General features: G+C 33.5%; 1 protein-coding gene across 6 annotated transcripts in view; it reads left to right on the top strand.

Annotated features, from left to right (window-relative positions):
* The window catches only part of LOC109843916, a 30,504-nt gene extending 15,559 nt beyond the window's left edge, over positions 1 to 14,945 (top strand). Inside the window, exons 1-5 of one of the 6 annotated variants that reach the window (XM_020412890.1) lie at positions 3,813 to 4,893; positions 7,920 to 8,035; positions 13,054 to 13,279; positions 13,383 to 13,438; positions 14,484 to 14,945. In XM_020412890.1, coding sequence (XP_020268479.1) covers positions 4,866 to 4,893; positions 7,920 to 8,035; positions 13,054 to 13,279; positions 13,383 to 13,438; positions 14,484 to 14,711 — 654 coding nt within the window. In that variant the 5' untranslated portion in view covers positions 3,813 to 4,865 and the 3' untranslated portion in view covers positions 14,712 to 14,945. Of the gene's footprint in view, positions 1 to 3,812; positions 4,894 to 7,919; positions 8,036 to 10,634; positions 11,232 to 13,050; positions 13,280 to 13,382; positions 13,439 to 14,483 lie in introns of those variants that run through there. The other 5 variants (XM_020412889.1, XM_020412894.1, XM_020412893.1 and 2 more) reach the window with 5 other exon arrangements.

The following is a 15,237-nucleotide window of genomic DNA, read 5'->3' as shown; positions in this document are numbered from 1 at the left end:
TGATTGAGAGATATTAGAGATGTGATTAAGAGAATAAAGGAATAAGCTAAAAATATGTTTAGCATAATTCTAATAATATGTAACATGTGTTTAATTCCTATTAGTATAAATATAAAAGATCAACACTCTAAACAAAATAGAAAAGAAAGATATATGTTTTGAATATTGTGCTCATAATTATACTTGTTATATGGATTTAAATGTCAAGGTCTCTAAATTTATAACAATTACTTTATGTTGATTGATAGTTGAATGTTGATTGTTCCTGTTTGGTTGGCCAAATTACCGAGAAACTACATTATATGAAATCCATTTTCTAATTTTTTTTCCTTTTCTTCAGTTTGGTTCCCGCTTTGAAATCAAGAGCGGGAGTGAGGTGGCATCCTCCCATTGGTTGATATGACTCCAGTTCTAGGAAACTCATTTCGGAGATTTTTAAAGGAAATCACTTGAAAACCTATTTAGCAGGTTTCTTTGTTAGGTTTTTCTTTTGGGAACATTGCTTGGAGTAAGCAACTTTCAAAAAGTTATGCACTCCCTACCCCTAACTAGAGTCAAACTCATTCAAGCTCTTTGACCCAAGTTTCTATGATAAAACACCTCTAGCCCAACATTGTATAAAGTTCTTATACTATATTTTAAAGTATTGCCCAGTTTACCTTTTTGTACCATTTTGTAGAGTGTCAAAATTTTGTTTTATTAGGTAGCCCCTCATTACATTGTACAATAAAAAGTGATGTGTGAGAAGAGAGAAGAATGACATTAATGGCTAAGAGAGATTTTTTGAAGGGAAATGAAAAATTGGAGGGAAACATACTAAGTTCCCTCCAAATAATGTCCCATATCAAGGTAATATTTTCTTCCCTCTTTAGATTCTACTCAACAACCTTCAATAACCAAAATACTCTTAACTCTTTCCTCTTAACTTCTCCAACAATCAAAATGAAAAAATCTTTAATATATATAATTTCGCTAAACACCAATGCAACCCTCATTAAAGTCAATTTTGCAACAAGTTTAGTTGAATTGAAGACGCATGCTATAGAGAATTTAAAAGTACAGTATGAAAGTTTATTAATAAGTTACTCTCTTGAGAAGTTTCCTAATGTCTCATTTAATCTTCTAAATATGAAGATATTCTCAACATGATAGATTATCATCGTTTAATGGGGTTAAACACGATAACCATGACTGTTACTGAAAGAGATGAAGGACCTACACATGTCATTGTGACATAAACAGGTACAGAAACAGAGTTTAAGTGTTCAAAAGATTCTTTTTAGATCCTGTATATACGTTATAATGGGAACTATGATGTTTACGTCTTATATGTGACCTACAGATATTGCACGTGACATATCAACTTTATTTGTAACATATACAAGTTAACAGTTATTTGTAATTACCACACGTGATATATGTATGTTATATTAACTTGCAGTTTCTTCCTGTAAACTCACAATCATCAAAGCATATCCAGGAATCAGAGAGGATCCTAAGTGACAATCCTCAAAGAGAGTATGTATGAATAATGGATGACATAGTAAGTGACTCGATAGGAATCCTGGCATGGTGGTACGAGGCAATTAGTGAAAAAGGACGACAATTTGAGAGCGCAAAAGAAGTTAGAATAGCTCTTATATACTACTCTATAGTTAATAAGTTCTGTTTAAATATGTTAACAATGAGCCAAAACACATTCGTGCTATTTAAATGTTCAGAAAAGAAACAAAATGCCCGTAGGTGCTTTATGCTCCACTATTGAGCCATGTGTCAGCCTTTGCTATAAAAAATTAGTTCCTCAATATACTTGCAGACAACATAACAGTACAACTGGTCATTCTAGAGCATCGAGAAGGTGAATTGCGAGTATGTCACAATCAATTATGACGACCCGTTCATCTATCAACCCAATTGACATTAGAAAGGAATTGTACTCTTAATATGATTTAAAAGTTAATTATTCTAAAGCTTGGCGTGCTAAAGAGACAGCAAAAGACCAAATATTTGATTGAGCAAGACATTCATATGGTTTACTTTCTTGGTTAGTCCATTAATTTGTTAAATGTGATCCATTAACCTTAAATGTAACATTTCAGAATGCTATGTGACGTATAAATATAATATGTGATGTTTAGAGGTCATATGTGACATTTAGGTTTTATATGTGACCTTTTGACCTTAAATGTGACATTTTGGTCTTAAATGTGACATTTAGACCTTATATGTGACATTCACGTCTTACATGTGACAGTTAGAACTTATTCATCATGTAATAAGTTATTTGTACTTTTAATCATCAATTAAAGGTACAAAATAAAGGTGATGGAAACAAACCCAAGCAGTGTCGTCATCATTGAACAAGAAATGTGATTCAATCGTTTATTTGTGTCCTATAATGCATGCATTTAGGGGTTTCTCAAGGAATATAGGTCATTGCTCTTTACATGTGACATTATGCTTTTATATACGACCATTGTCTGTTATGTATGACCTTTACAAGTAGCATGTGATATTACTGTATTGATTGTGACTTCTATCTGTATTCTATGACAATTTTTTATTCCTTGTGACATTTCTCGATTGTATGTGACACATTGATGTACTTTGTGATAGTGAATTTCTGTTTGATACATATAATATTTATTTACATATAGAGCCATATCACTTTCAATATTGCCGAATCTTTCAACAGTTGGATTTGTGTGGGGAGAACACTTCCTATTTGTTGAAATCTTTGAGGTATCAACTCAAAAATTAGTAAAAGTTAATGATGTGTACCAGTAAACATGTGTATGTGCTGCTATTATCTTCATGTATAGAGATGTGTACCCGTATTGCGATTGGTTCATAATGACTAAAGCTTCCAAGAAAAGTTATTAACCCATTCTCTTTCCTGTTCCAAATTACAATAAGCCAAATGTCACGGATGAAACAGTTGACATACTTCCCCCAAGACGATAAAGAGATGTGGAAGAAGTAAGATTAGACTTATTAACAACTAATCTGAGAATAGACGTCCAGTTAAATGCTTAATGTGTCACACTAAAGGACATAACCGAGCCGCATGCACTGAACCTATCCAGGACTAACATTTTTGGCAGAATTAAAGCTCTTTTGGGGGTTGTTGTCTATTATATGTTATTTCTATCATTTTGTTATGACATTTATATGTTAAATATGTTTGTGTGATTTATTGGTATTAACTGTGATACTTGTAAGCTTTATACCTTCAGATTCTATGTAATATGCTAAAGAAAAGTTTATAGAGTAATCACAAATGCACATTTCATCATTGTCACCATAAGTCTCAAAATTTACAAAGAAATTAGTCATATCCAACATAGAATTATATTGTATGTGTTTGTCTAATACTTTTACTCAATCATTGGTACATCATTATCTACAAAATATAAAAGATATTCAGGATTATCTACATCTAATTTCAATCCCAGCTTCTTAATTCAGGATTATCTACATCTAACTTCAATCCGAGTCTGCAAACGTCGAGCTTGCAGTCGATGGGGTCCTTGTCGGAGTGAAGACGATGACGAGCTTTCTTATTCTAACCGTAGGGGGGGTGACGACGAAGCGAAGACAATCAAGGAGCGTTGAAGAAGATGGATCAAAACTGTAAGGGTCAACGACGGACAGCTTGCGGTGTCGGCTGTCGGGATCCTCGTCGATGGCGGTGATGGAGTGGGATCTTGAGAAGAAGAGAGTGATAAGAAAAAGTAGTTGCAGATGATTTCAAAAAAGAAGAGGGAAGAACATATAGAGCCATATCACTTTCAATATTGCCGAATCTTTCAACAGTTGGATTTGTGTGGGGAGAACACTTCCTATTTGTTGAAATCTTTGAGGTATCAACTCAAAAATTAGTAAAAGTTAATGATGTGTACCAGTAAACATGTGTATGTGCTGCTATTATCTTCATGTATAGAGATGTGTACCCGTATTGCGATTGGTTCATAATGACTAAAGCTTCCAAGAAAAGTTATTAACCCATTCTCTTTCCTGTTCCAAATTACAATAAGCCAAATGTCACGGATGAAACAGTTGACATACTTCCCCCAAGACGATAAAGAGATGTGGAAGAAGTAAGATTAGACTTATTAACAACTAATCTGAGAATAGACGTCCAGTTAAATGCTTAATGTGTCACACTAAAGGACATAACCGAGCCGCATGCACTGAACCTATCCAGGACTAACATTTTTGGCAGAATTAAAGCTCTTTTGGGGGTTGTTGTCTATTATATGTTATTTCTATCATTTTGTTATGACATTTATATGTTAAATATGTTTGTGTGATTTATTGGTATTAACTGTGATACTTGTAAGCTTTATACCTTCAGATTCTATGTAATATGCTAAAGAAAAGTTTATAGAGTAATCACAAATGCACATTTCATCATTGTCACCATAAGTCTCAAAATTTACAAAGAAATTAGTCATATCCAACATAGAATTATATTGTATGTGTTTGTCTAATACTTTTACTCAATCATTGGTACATCATTATCTACAAAATATAAAAGATATTCAGGATTATCTACATCTAATTTCAATCCCAGCTTCTTAATTCAGGATTATCTACATCTAACTTCAATCCGAGTCTGCAAACGTCGAGCTTGCAGTCGATGGGGTCCTTGTCGGAGTGAAGACGATGACGAGCTTTCTTATTCTAACCGTAGGGGGGGTGACGACGAAGCGAAGACAATCAAGGAGCGTTGAAGAAGATGGATCAAAACTGTAAGGGTCAACGACGGACAGCTTGCGGTGTCGGCTGTCGGGATCCTCGTCGATGGCGGTGATGGAGTGGGATCTTGAGAAGAAGAGAGTGATAAGAAAAAGTAGTTGCAGATGATTTCAAAAAAGAAGAGGGAAGAAGGTGAGAGAAAATGTGATTTTTTATTTTAAATGGGAAGGGTAATTTTGAATAGATTTATTGGATAGTGGATTTCTACAGTGTTAAGGAGGTAGTTGCACTAAAGTTTCAGTACAAGGGTTAGGGAGCATGGTTTTTTGGGCTAGGGAGGAGGATGCATAACATTAGTTTTGGAAGTTCCTCTAAGCAATTTTCCCTTTTCTATTTTTAGGGAAATCATCCAAACAACCCTTTAATCGCTCTACTAGGATGTGGGGTTGGACAAACCGACGTTGGACAAACCAACATAGTAATTTATGTTTAAGAAGCAAGAAAAACATCAAAATTGCCAACCTTCATAAGAGCATATGTTTGGCTACTACTTATTTTATTACTTATTACTCCTTGTATGTTAAAAAAATGAGGAAGTTGGTTGGCAAACCCTTTTACTTATAAGGATATGTTAGGAGTTATGTTTTTAGTAAAGACTAAAATACCCTATGAGGCTATCAAATGACACTCATTTTCCAATAAGGCCTAAAATATAATGTTGGCTACAATAAGACCTATAATATGACACAGTCAATCAATAAGACCTGCTGTAGTTGTCGGATCTTTAATTTGAGTGTCAAAATTAAGGATTTTCAGATATATACCCTTTAATATTCCACACTTACAGATTTGCCTTCGAAAATTTAATTATTTGAAAAAAATCCGACTCTCTCCTCACTTACATTACCCATCTTCTCTACCTTTACTCTCCTCACTTTCCTCCCCTTTTCTTCACTTCCCTTCTCTCTACCCTTTCCTCCACTCCCTCTGCTTATGATAAATGTTTTATGGGAGATAGAAGAGAGGAAGGGAGAGGAGGGAAGGGGAGGAGAAGAGTGAGATGAGAGAAATGTTAAAAGAGAGGCAAGCTTGGAGGAGAGATAAGAGGTGAGGGTAAAGATTTGGGAAGGAGGAAAATAGAAGAGGGAGTAGGAGACAGGAGGACAGAAGGATTTGGGGGGAGGGGAGGGGTAGGGGAAAGTTGGATGGTTTTGCAAATATTTGAATTTGAGAGGGCAAATCTATACGTGAAGAATATTTGAGGGGTGTATGTGCAAAAATCCTTAATTTTCCCGCTCAAATTAATAATCCAGTGACTAGAGTAGACCTTATTGGTTAAGCGTGTCAATTTTAAGGTCTTATTATCATAGGAGTCAATATTTACACCTTATTAGAAAGTGAATGTCATTTTATACGCTAACTTTTAAGGTTGTGTCACTTTATTGGAAAATGAGTATCACTTTATAATATGATATTTTAGCCATTTAGTAAACCAATAACTTAGAAGGTTGTGTTAAATGTCAAATGACCAAAAAAGACATTTTATTGTATCTCATGTTGTGACTAATTAATTCATTTTATATTAACTAGGTAATTAATATTATTAATTATTTAAATAATTAATTAACTAAAAACTGATTATCTCAAGTTAATTATGATTATTAATGAATAACATTGAGATCAGTTAGTTAATTTCATATTAATGTAAATGTTATTAATAATAAATTAATTAATTAACTAATAATAATATTTTTATATATTAAAGTCTTTGTGATTTCTAATTACTAATATTGAGATTAATTAATTAATTTGATATTAATAAAATAATTAATTAATTAAAAATTAGTAAGCTCATAATAAGAGATGTATTTGATTAAAATATTTTATATATTACACTATTTGTGATTATTAATTATTAATATTGAGATTAGTTAATTAATTTAATTGTAACAAAAAATTATTATTAATAAATTAATAAATAAATTAAAAAGTAGTCGTCTCATAATAATAAATATATTTTATTAAAATATTTTTATATATTACATTATTTGTGATTACTAATTACTAGTATTGTGATTAATTAATTAATTTCGTATTAATAAATTAAAAATTAGTTATCTCATAATAATAAATTTATTTGATTAAAATATTTTTATATATTACATTATTTGTGATTTCTAATTACTAATATTGTGATTAATTAATTAATTTCATATTAATAAAATAATTAATTAATTAAAAGTTAGCTATCTCATAAGAAGAAATATATTTTATTAAAATATTTGTATACATTATATTATTTGTGATTATTATTAATATTGAGATTATTTAATTTCATATTGAGAAAAATATTTGTTAATAAATTCATTAATTACTTAACTATTAATTAATAATATTAATCAGTTTATAATAAAAAATAGTTAACCCTTGTTTCTTTTGGGAATTGTCTTTTGGTTTGAATAAGGAAAGTTCGGTATATGTAAGGGAAAAAAATAAGTTGGGAAATCTGAACTTATTTTCCCCCTACTTATAAGTAACAAATAAGTAAAAAAGTTAACCCTCACCAAACATCATATTGGTACCTTACAAGTAAAAAGCTCCTTATAAGTCAGAATAAGTAAGTTGTTGAACATGCTCTAGAGGAATGCCTTATAAACCCATCTGCCACACCAAAAATAAGGTGTTTGAGTCTCCTCAAATAACTCCTGCAAAAAGTACATGATTCTCCTTTTTATTGTCACTTTAACGAGTCTAGAATTTATTGTAGGTATTCAAAGTGGGGTTCCATGAGCTTGCCTCTTTAACTAAGGAACTCTTAAGGTTGATGATGCTGGATTACATTTAGACCCTAGTCAACCAAGAATGATTTTGTTTTGTCAAATTGACGAGTGTTATGTGCAGTACTGCCATATGTAAGAACTTACTTGAGTATTCAAAATAAGAAAGAATGAAGATTAGGAATGAGTGCAATTCACATGTTAGGTTTGAGATAAAAAAAAGAGCACATGACATGCATCAAATTGTTAAAAATGGATTTGTATTAGTGGTTGCAACTTCCTGCAACCCCTACAACTAGAAATATCATTTTAAAGAATGTCACAGCTGCGTGCCTCTTGGGTCCAAACCCATGATCACCTCTCCCACCTTTTATCCTTTATTTCCTCTTTTTAACCAATTAAAGACCTCTCAGTTGGTAACTTTCAATCTATGTTACATAGGTACTTCTAATTTGAAGCCATACCCGTACCTGACACGTACCTGTACCCGTACCAAAACTCCCTGGACACTCCTTGCATATATGCATACATTGCATATAAGCATACATTTTATTCGGGTATGTACTCAATTATGCAATACATGTTTTAATTTAAAATACTGTCATATTTTTCATACATATATCCTACACTTTACATCCACTTCGTGAAACTAGTTGGACATAGGTCGGGCTCCGATTATGATTTTGAAGTCAATTGGATGTATAGTTCAAAAACTTGTAATTTTTCATTTTATAGTCTCACATGATTAAAAAAACATAAAATATTATAGGAATTTTAAATCTCACTCTTGTTATCATTTAAATTATTTTTCCAATATATAATTTAATGTATATAAATATTTATATAGCCATGTTCCTGTACCATAGTTGCGCGGTTCCTTTCACCCCCTTCTAATCATTGTACAATTCCCGCGAACCAAACTCGATATATTTGCAAACCAATTCCCCTCAATGCACGAATTGGTTCCCCAAATTAGCGTACCACTTAGAAGTATGTGGGGGTGCAACGTCCCTTTAAAGTGCACAGGTGCAAGATGGAATGCAATAGCACAATCAAGTGAAAGGGAGTCTCAAGAGTATATGATTCAGTAACTTTACTATAACTAAATACCTCTGATAATAAAGCATGAAATGAAATGATGAGCCTAACATGAATTATGTGAAAAGAAAAACAGAACAAAAAATGACCTCTATAAAAAAGAAACATTGAAGTGTTTCGTACGAAAAAATATTGATATGCATTATTAGCTTTCAAGTTTTCTATTATACACTTCGGAAAATAGTAAGCACACCCAAAAAAGGTTTACAACTGTCACTAACCGAACTTGCGTACCGAAGCAAGCTATCCCCATCGAATCGAAATTTTCTAAGTGGCAAATTGCGAATGCGAATTCGTACCACGACCTGCTATGTATGGCATACTGTATAATTATGCAATGTACCCTACATTTTACAAATTTGTCATACCCCGTACCCATATGTGTACCTGTACCCTTACCCATGCAACTTAGCTTGCAGTAGCATAAAAAACCAGCTAAGTTCATCCTAGTTGTTGGGATTTCACTCTTTTATTTTCTTTGCCTGCCTCTTAATTTGATGCTCCAATTTCTCTAATCCTTAGGCATTGAATCATGATGAGACCCTTTCAAAGGGTTTATATGGTAAATCACTGGATCTAAAAACTTGAATTTGTTGCTTGTGCTGTATGTATGACTCCTCCTAGATGGGATCCATACTTGCATTTGTGTATGTAAATGTCAATCACAAACACGAATCGTGTAAAATGTTGATAAGTAAAAGATCATATGACTCCTGGATATTTTCTTTAGGTATTGAAAGTGGATTCCACTAGTTTGGTTTTAATTAAGATAATGCTTTGTTAAGTAGCTGAGACCAGGGTATGGGTAGGGCCTTAGGAACTAATATCTAATAACCAAGTTTTTTAATTTATTTTGCACATAGGTAATGCTAAGCAGAAAATACTGAAATCAGGAATGAATGTCCTTCAGAGGGTTTGGTATCAAAAAAGGACACATGGAATGCAACAGAGAACCGAGAATGTGCAGCACCCATGGTGACAAGGACCCAAGTGAGCTCCTGAATGCTGAGAAAGGATCAGAGTTGACTTAAAAGAAATTGGATAAACAATTTTTTTGTTATGTATATAACGATTTAAGGATTTGGACTCAGACAATGAGCACTATTACCGTAAGTAACTTATACTATACTCAAGACCATGAGCATTATTCCAGTAAGTAACTTATATATCATGAAACATCAACTAGCATAACTTAGGATATCTTCTGTTGAATAGTTGAGGCGGCACCTATCACGATTCCTTTTTCTGTATTATGGGAGAGCCTGTAATTGGTTTGATGAGAAATGATGAATGCCAAGTTGACCTGGAATCTGTGTGAGCTAAACCATACACTAGTTTCAAGCATCATATCTAACCTTCTTGTTGTATTAAGAAGATACCAAATATCATGATTGATTGTGATCTTATTAATAAAGTATGATAGGCTTCATCCATCACTTGTGTTGAAAAAGAATGCTCATTAGAAGTTGTAAAGCTGCCACCAGTTTCAAAGGGTTTCTTGTTGATTCTTGCTTCTTTAGAGTTTCTTATAAGGTACCATTGATTATTTTCTTACTTTCTTGGAACCAATTCACTCACCTTATTAGGTTTTATTTATGTTCTATTTCCATCGAATATTCTGGTTAGTAATTGCTAGTGATTTATTACCCAAAAGATTGAGACTCGAGAAGGAAGAAACTCATCCTCATTTTATATTATTTGCATATTCGTAAGTTGGTGATGCCATCCATTATATTATCAAACTATCTAACTGATTGTGCAAACAGAAATTTAATTTGGATTAAAGTCGCCATTTGATGGTTGTAGCATAGACGCTTCTATAATGAAGTCATATTCATGTCTGCCATGCAGATACCCATGTTGGTAGCTGATATGACTTTGTACATGCCTTATACATGTGCCTTACACTTGTGACTGCAATTAGATAATACACTTTCAATTAGGACAATTGTTGGACACTTTTTTGTCATACGTTTTGCACTTAAATTATATTTCTTGTTCGTGGTACATGTTTGACTTATTTATTTGGGTAAATGCCACTTATAGAACTTATAAAAATATTGGGGGTACAAAGTTATCATAGAAATACATTTTATTGGAAGAGACCATTAATAAGTTATCTTGTATGATCAAACTACAAGTGACTTAAATATTTTTCTATATAACAAGTGACAAGTGACACATTACATACTTTATAGAGAATTGAAGAGCTAGGGACTATTTCCTTCCATGAAGTTGCAAAGAAATGTATGATAGGCTAAAACATGTAAGCACTTTCTTTATTATTTATCATATATTCTATTGCCATTTTGCTGTGTCATTGCATCATACTTCTGAGGAGTTGTGTTCTGTTTCAAAGTCGATGTTTCATGTGTATGTCCATAATTATTGCCTTGATGATACCGTTTTGCCTCATTGTAAAGCTTGAATTGCTTGCACCCTAATTGAAAGAAAAATAGCCAACCAACAATGATGTAACCCTTATATAGGTTGTGTATATGTGTGAATATGAGGTGGGGTCTGAGGGAGATAATGGTTCGCCTACAGGCGTCAGGCTATTAGATCGCCTACATTTGGCAGTGATGCATACAGTCTGTTATGTGATTTCGGAACCATGATCGAGAAACTATGTCTACCCAAATTAAATTGTCTGAGGTTTGCGAGCATCTTTAATTTCTTTAGGATTTTTTCTTTTAAGGAAAGCTTTGCTTTTATTACTTATATGGCACTTATATATTTTGGTATGACTTTTTACATTGGCTAAATTATAAGATTGGTATATTTAGTGGCACCTTCTTACTAATAATGTATATCTATTGACTCCGGCGACGATAGGGTATAAAAAGTGATCTCGTTTTGCCAATAAGACCTATCCAATCACTGGTCGAGATTTGAGCAGAAATTTTAGGTTTTTTTTGCATTTGTGCTTCTCAAATCTCCCATATTTCCAAAATTACCCTTAAATCTTGATTTTTTGTTAATAAAAACCCAACATCTCTATTCTTAATCTATCTCTTACCTCCCCTCCCACTATATCTCCTCCCTCTCCCTCGTCCACAGTCACTCCCCCTCCCCTCCCTCCGCTCCCCTCTTCACCTCCTTCATCTGCTATTTGAGGTGGGAGAGGGGAGGGGAGAGGGATAGGTGAGAGATGGAGAGAGTGGATGTGGAAGGTAAAGAGGAGAGAGGAGGGGAGTGATGGTGGAAAAGGAGGAGGAGGTGGTGTAGTTGAGGTGGGAGGTGAGAGAGAGACCGAGAGATATGTTAAGTTTGTTTTTTTTGGCAAAAATTCAAACTTTTAGGGTAATTTTGTAAATATGGGAAATTTGAGGGGAATTTATGCAAAACCCCCTTAATTTACTGATCGCCACCGACGACTGGATAGGTTTTATTGGCTGCATGAGGTCCATAGTTACATGGTTCACAGTACGTAAGGGGTCGTCGTATGAATTCGGGTACGCAATTCAAAACTTTAAAATTTTGGATTCGACAGGGGTAGCTTGCTTCGATAAGCTAGTTCGATATAGGATTCGATGTAAATTTTTTAGATACGCTTATCATTTTTCAAAGTGTATAGTAGAAAATTAGAAACTAGAAAACTAATTATGCATTTCAATATTTTTCATATAAAATACTTCAATACTTCATTTTTATAGTTTTTGAATACATGAAACTTAAAATATTATTAGACAGCCTGTTAATAATTTTTTTCTATTTTGCAACTTTCATCCCCTTAACGCCAAGTGCATCCTTTGCTAATTCCGAGTCCAAACAATTCTATTTAACCTCTTCCAACTTACTTGAAGAGTCATCCAAGTTATTATTATTGGGATCCATATCCCATTATTTGTATGGACTCACTTTGTAATTCTCACAAAATCGTGACAGAAGGCTAATATTTGAATGGATGAAATTCTAACTTATCCACCCTTCCACTGTTCTTCTATTACTTTTCACACTATGTATGTAGGAATGAGTACTCCAATTTCTCTCAGTTGAAGAGCTACTAATAGGCCGTGACAAAATCTTCTTAGCAACATCAGTTAAAGAAATAGTGATCTAGAACTAGTTATTACTTTGGATAACTTCCACTTACTAAAAGAATACTTTCAATAATATTATCAAACATAAAATACAATCCAAGCGCATTTGCATGAAAACGTACTTGTAAATCAACTTTGGTCTCCTCATACTTAGTAAGCAGTACGCTAATTATGGGGAACAAATTCATATCAAAGCGAATCGGTTCGTAAATGTATCGGGAATCGGTTCACATGAACAATTCGACAGTTCGATGACGAGGTCACTTTTTATACTTTATTATCGCCGGAGAAATTTACCATATTGGTAAAGACATGCCGCTAAATATACCAATTTGGTAATTTAGACCTTTTACATCTATTCGATTTTAAGATTGATGTTGATCTTTCTGGATGATAACATAGAAGAATCATGATATTCAAACTTTTTTCAGCAGTTTATGGAGGTTTGTTGCACGAGCTCAGGTAAGATAAGACGCTTTGCAGCTGGAACAGAAGCGGGATTTGCATTGTGCGTAATAAACAAGAAGATAGAAAATGGGGCTTCACCAGCCTTATATATTGAGGCTTGCAAAGAAGGGGAAGAGCCTATAACTTTTGGTCCTAATGCAACTCTTGTCAATTATGGCAAAGAGTGGAAGTTACAGACAGTTACTGAAAGAGGTAACTCAGATGATATTTACTGTAATTCTGCATATACCCTTAGCTTCATGAATTTTCTGTCGGGTCGAGTATCCCTACCTAAAATCGATATTTTATGAATTAGGATTTGGAGAAGCAAAACCGATGCAGCAGATATCAAAGAGATTTTCTAATACCATGGTATGTTATTTCCAATCTTTTTAGCATATTCTTGTAACACTCTTGTAAGTCGTAATAGATACCCCTTCATACTAGGTTGTTAGTGTACACATAGAGAATAGGAAGAAAAAAGATTGACGTTCTGTTTCTGAAAAAGGTTTTATTTTACAGTTGGGGTAAAAATCAGGGTCACGCTAACAAAAACTTTGTAGGCTAATATGTTGTTCTTTGAGTTTTATGTCAAGAGTCTTTTGAACAATTTATGAGGAAACATGACATGTTTATGGCTAACGCTACGAATGACCTGAGTTTGGTGGAACCTCTTACTTTCTAAATTACATGCATTCAATGGTGGCGATGGATGTACCTAGACTAAAATTACAGGATTTATCCCATCTCCAAACTCTTATCCTTAATTGCCATATCTACATGCACTCCTCTTTGAACAAGGACTTGAGAGCCATTCTCTAGTTGCAAATAGCTGAAAGCTAGTGCCTCAGTTGAGGTCCCCAATGATCCTATCACCTTGAATTTCATTGCCTTTCCACTAATCCATTAGGGTATAGGGGCTTTAAAAAACATGGAATTTGTCTTTGATATTGCTCTGCAGGTGGTATTGTGCCAAAACCTAGTTCAGGGCCATCTTCCTTCATACAAATATTGACATATGAAGACCTTCGTCAAGAATAGTGTAATATGATGGCATGCTTGCTGCTTGCACATACCTATTCAGCCCAAGATAAGTAGGAAAAGTTCTTCAACTCGTGCAAAGCTAAAAACTGGAATACTTTTCTCAATTAGTGTTTTTCTAATTAAAATGCTTATGACTGGGCATGAGAAAAATATTTTATTATTGTTAAGGGGCACACCCTCCTTGCTTAGGAAATTTGTTTACTATGCTAAAATTAAAGCTCTGACTGCTCTATATCATTATGCAAAAATGCGCTACCCTGAAAATAAGAAAAGTGATTGTTACAGAACTTCAAAGCTATCAATTTGATTATAAAAAACATTCAAATCTATTAATCATTGACATTTCATTTATGTTACTTGTTTATCTTTGCAGAACTTATCCAGTGCTCGATCACCAAATGGAACTATACGTGCATCACATGCTTCAATTAGTTTCTGGTATATTGGGAAGATAATATTCGCTTTTTTCCATCATTTGTTTGCTTGCAGGAATGCTTACTTTGTTTCTAGAAAACTTCCAGCACTAATTTTCTTATGTGAACTCCGCTTTGTAATTATGTATTTATTTATTTATTTGTGGTTTAACCATCCAAAAGAATAAATCCGTACATCTTGGAGGGTTTTCTGCCCAGCATACAACTCCACTCAGAGGAGCTATGTGAATAACGAATTTACAGTTGAGCAAAATTGCACTCAGAAGAAAGCATCTTGTGAAATAACTGATGAGCGAAATATAAGTGACCTCCTTGATCGAAATCAAGTCATGTGATGTTTGTAACAAACATTTTTTTTTACATTTATATGGGAGAAATTAAATCACTATTTTACCAACTAATTATTTCATGTGTTGTTATTTGATGTAATAATATTTAGAGGCCTTGTGTTGAACTAGCATCATTGATCTAAATAATGAGAAAGGATTAACACGCTTGATATAGCTTTCTTTCTCTCTTAACACTAATTTTTCCTTTTCGTTTTCATTGTGCACTCTTTAGTGTTTTCCAATTGGTTTATTCTAGAACGAATCCGCTTCATATAGGGTTCTAGTGAATGGAGCAAATGAGTCAAAGTGTACATATGATCAAAGGTTGAAATCATTATTTCGCATGTTCAAATCAAGAAATAAC

The sequence above is a fragment of the Asparagus officinalis genome, chromosome 5, assembly GCF_001876935.1.
Source record: "Asparagus officinalis chromosome 5, Aspof.V1, whole genome shotgun sequence".
Lineage (NCBI taxonomy): Eukaryota > Viridiplantae > Streptophyta > Magnoliopsida > Asparagales > Asparagaceae > Asparagus > Asparagus officinalis.
Note: the sequence above shows the minus strand (reverse complement) of the source record. Positions and strands in the feature narration are given on the sequence as shown.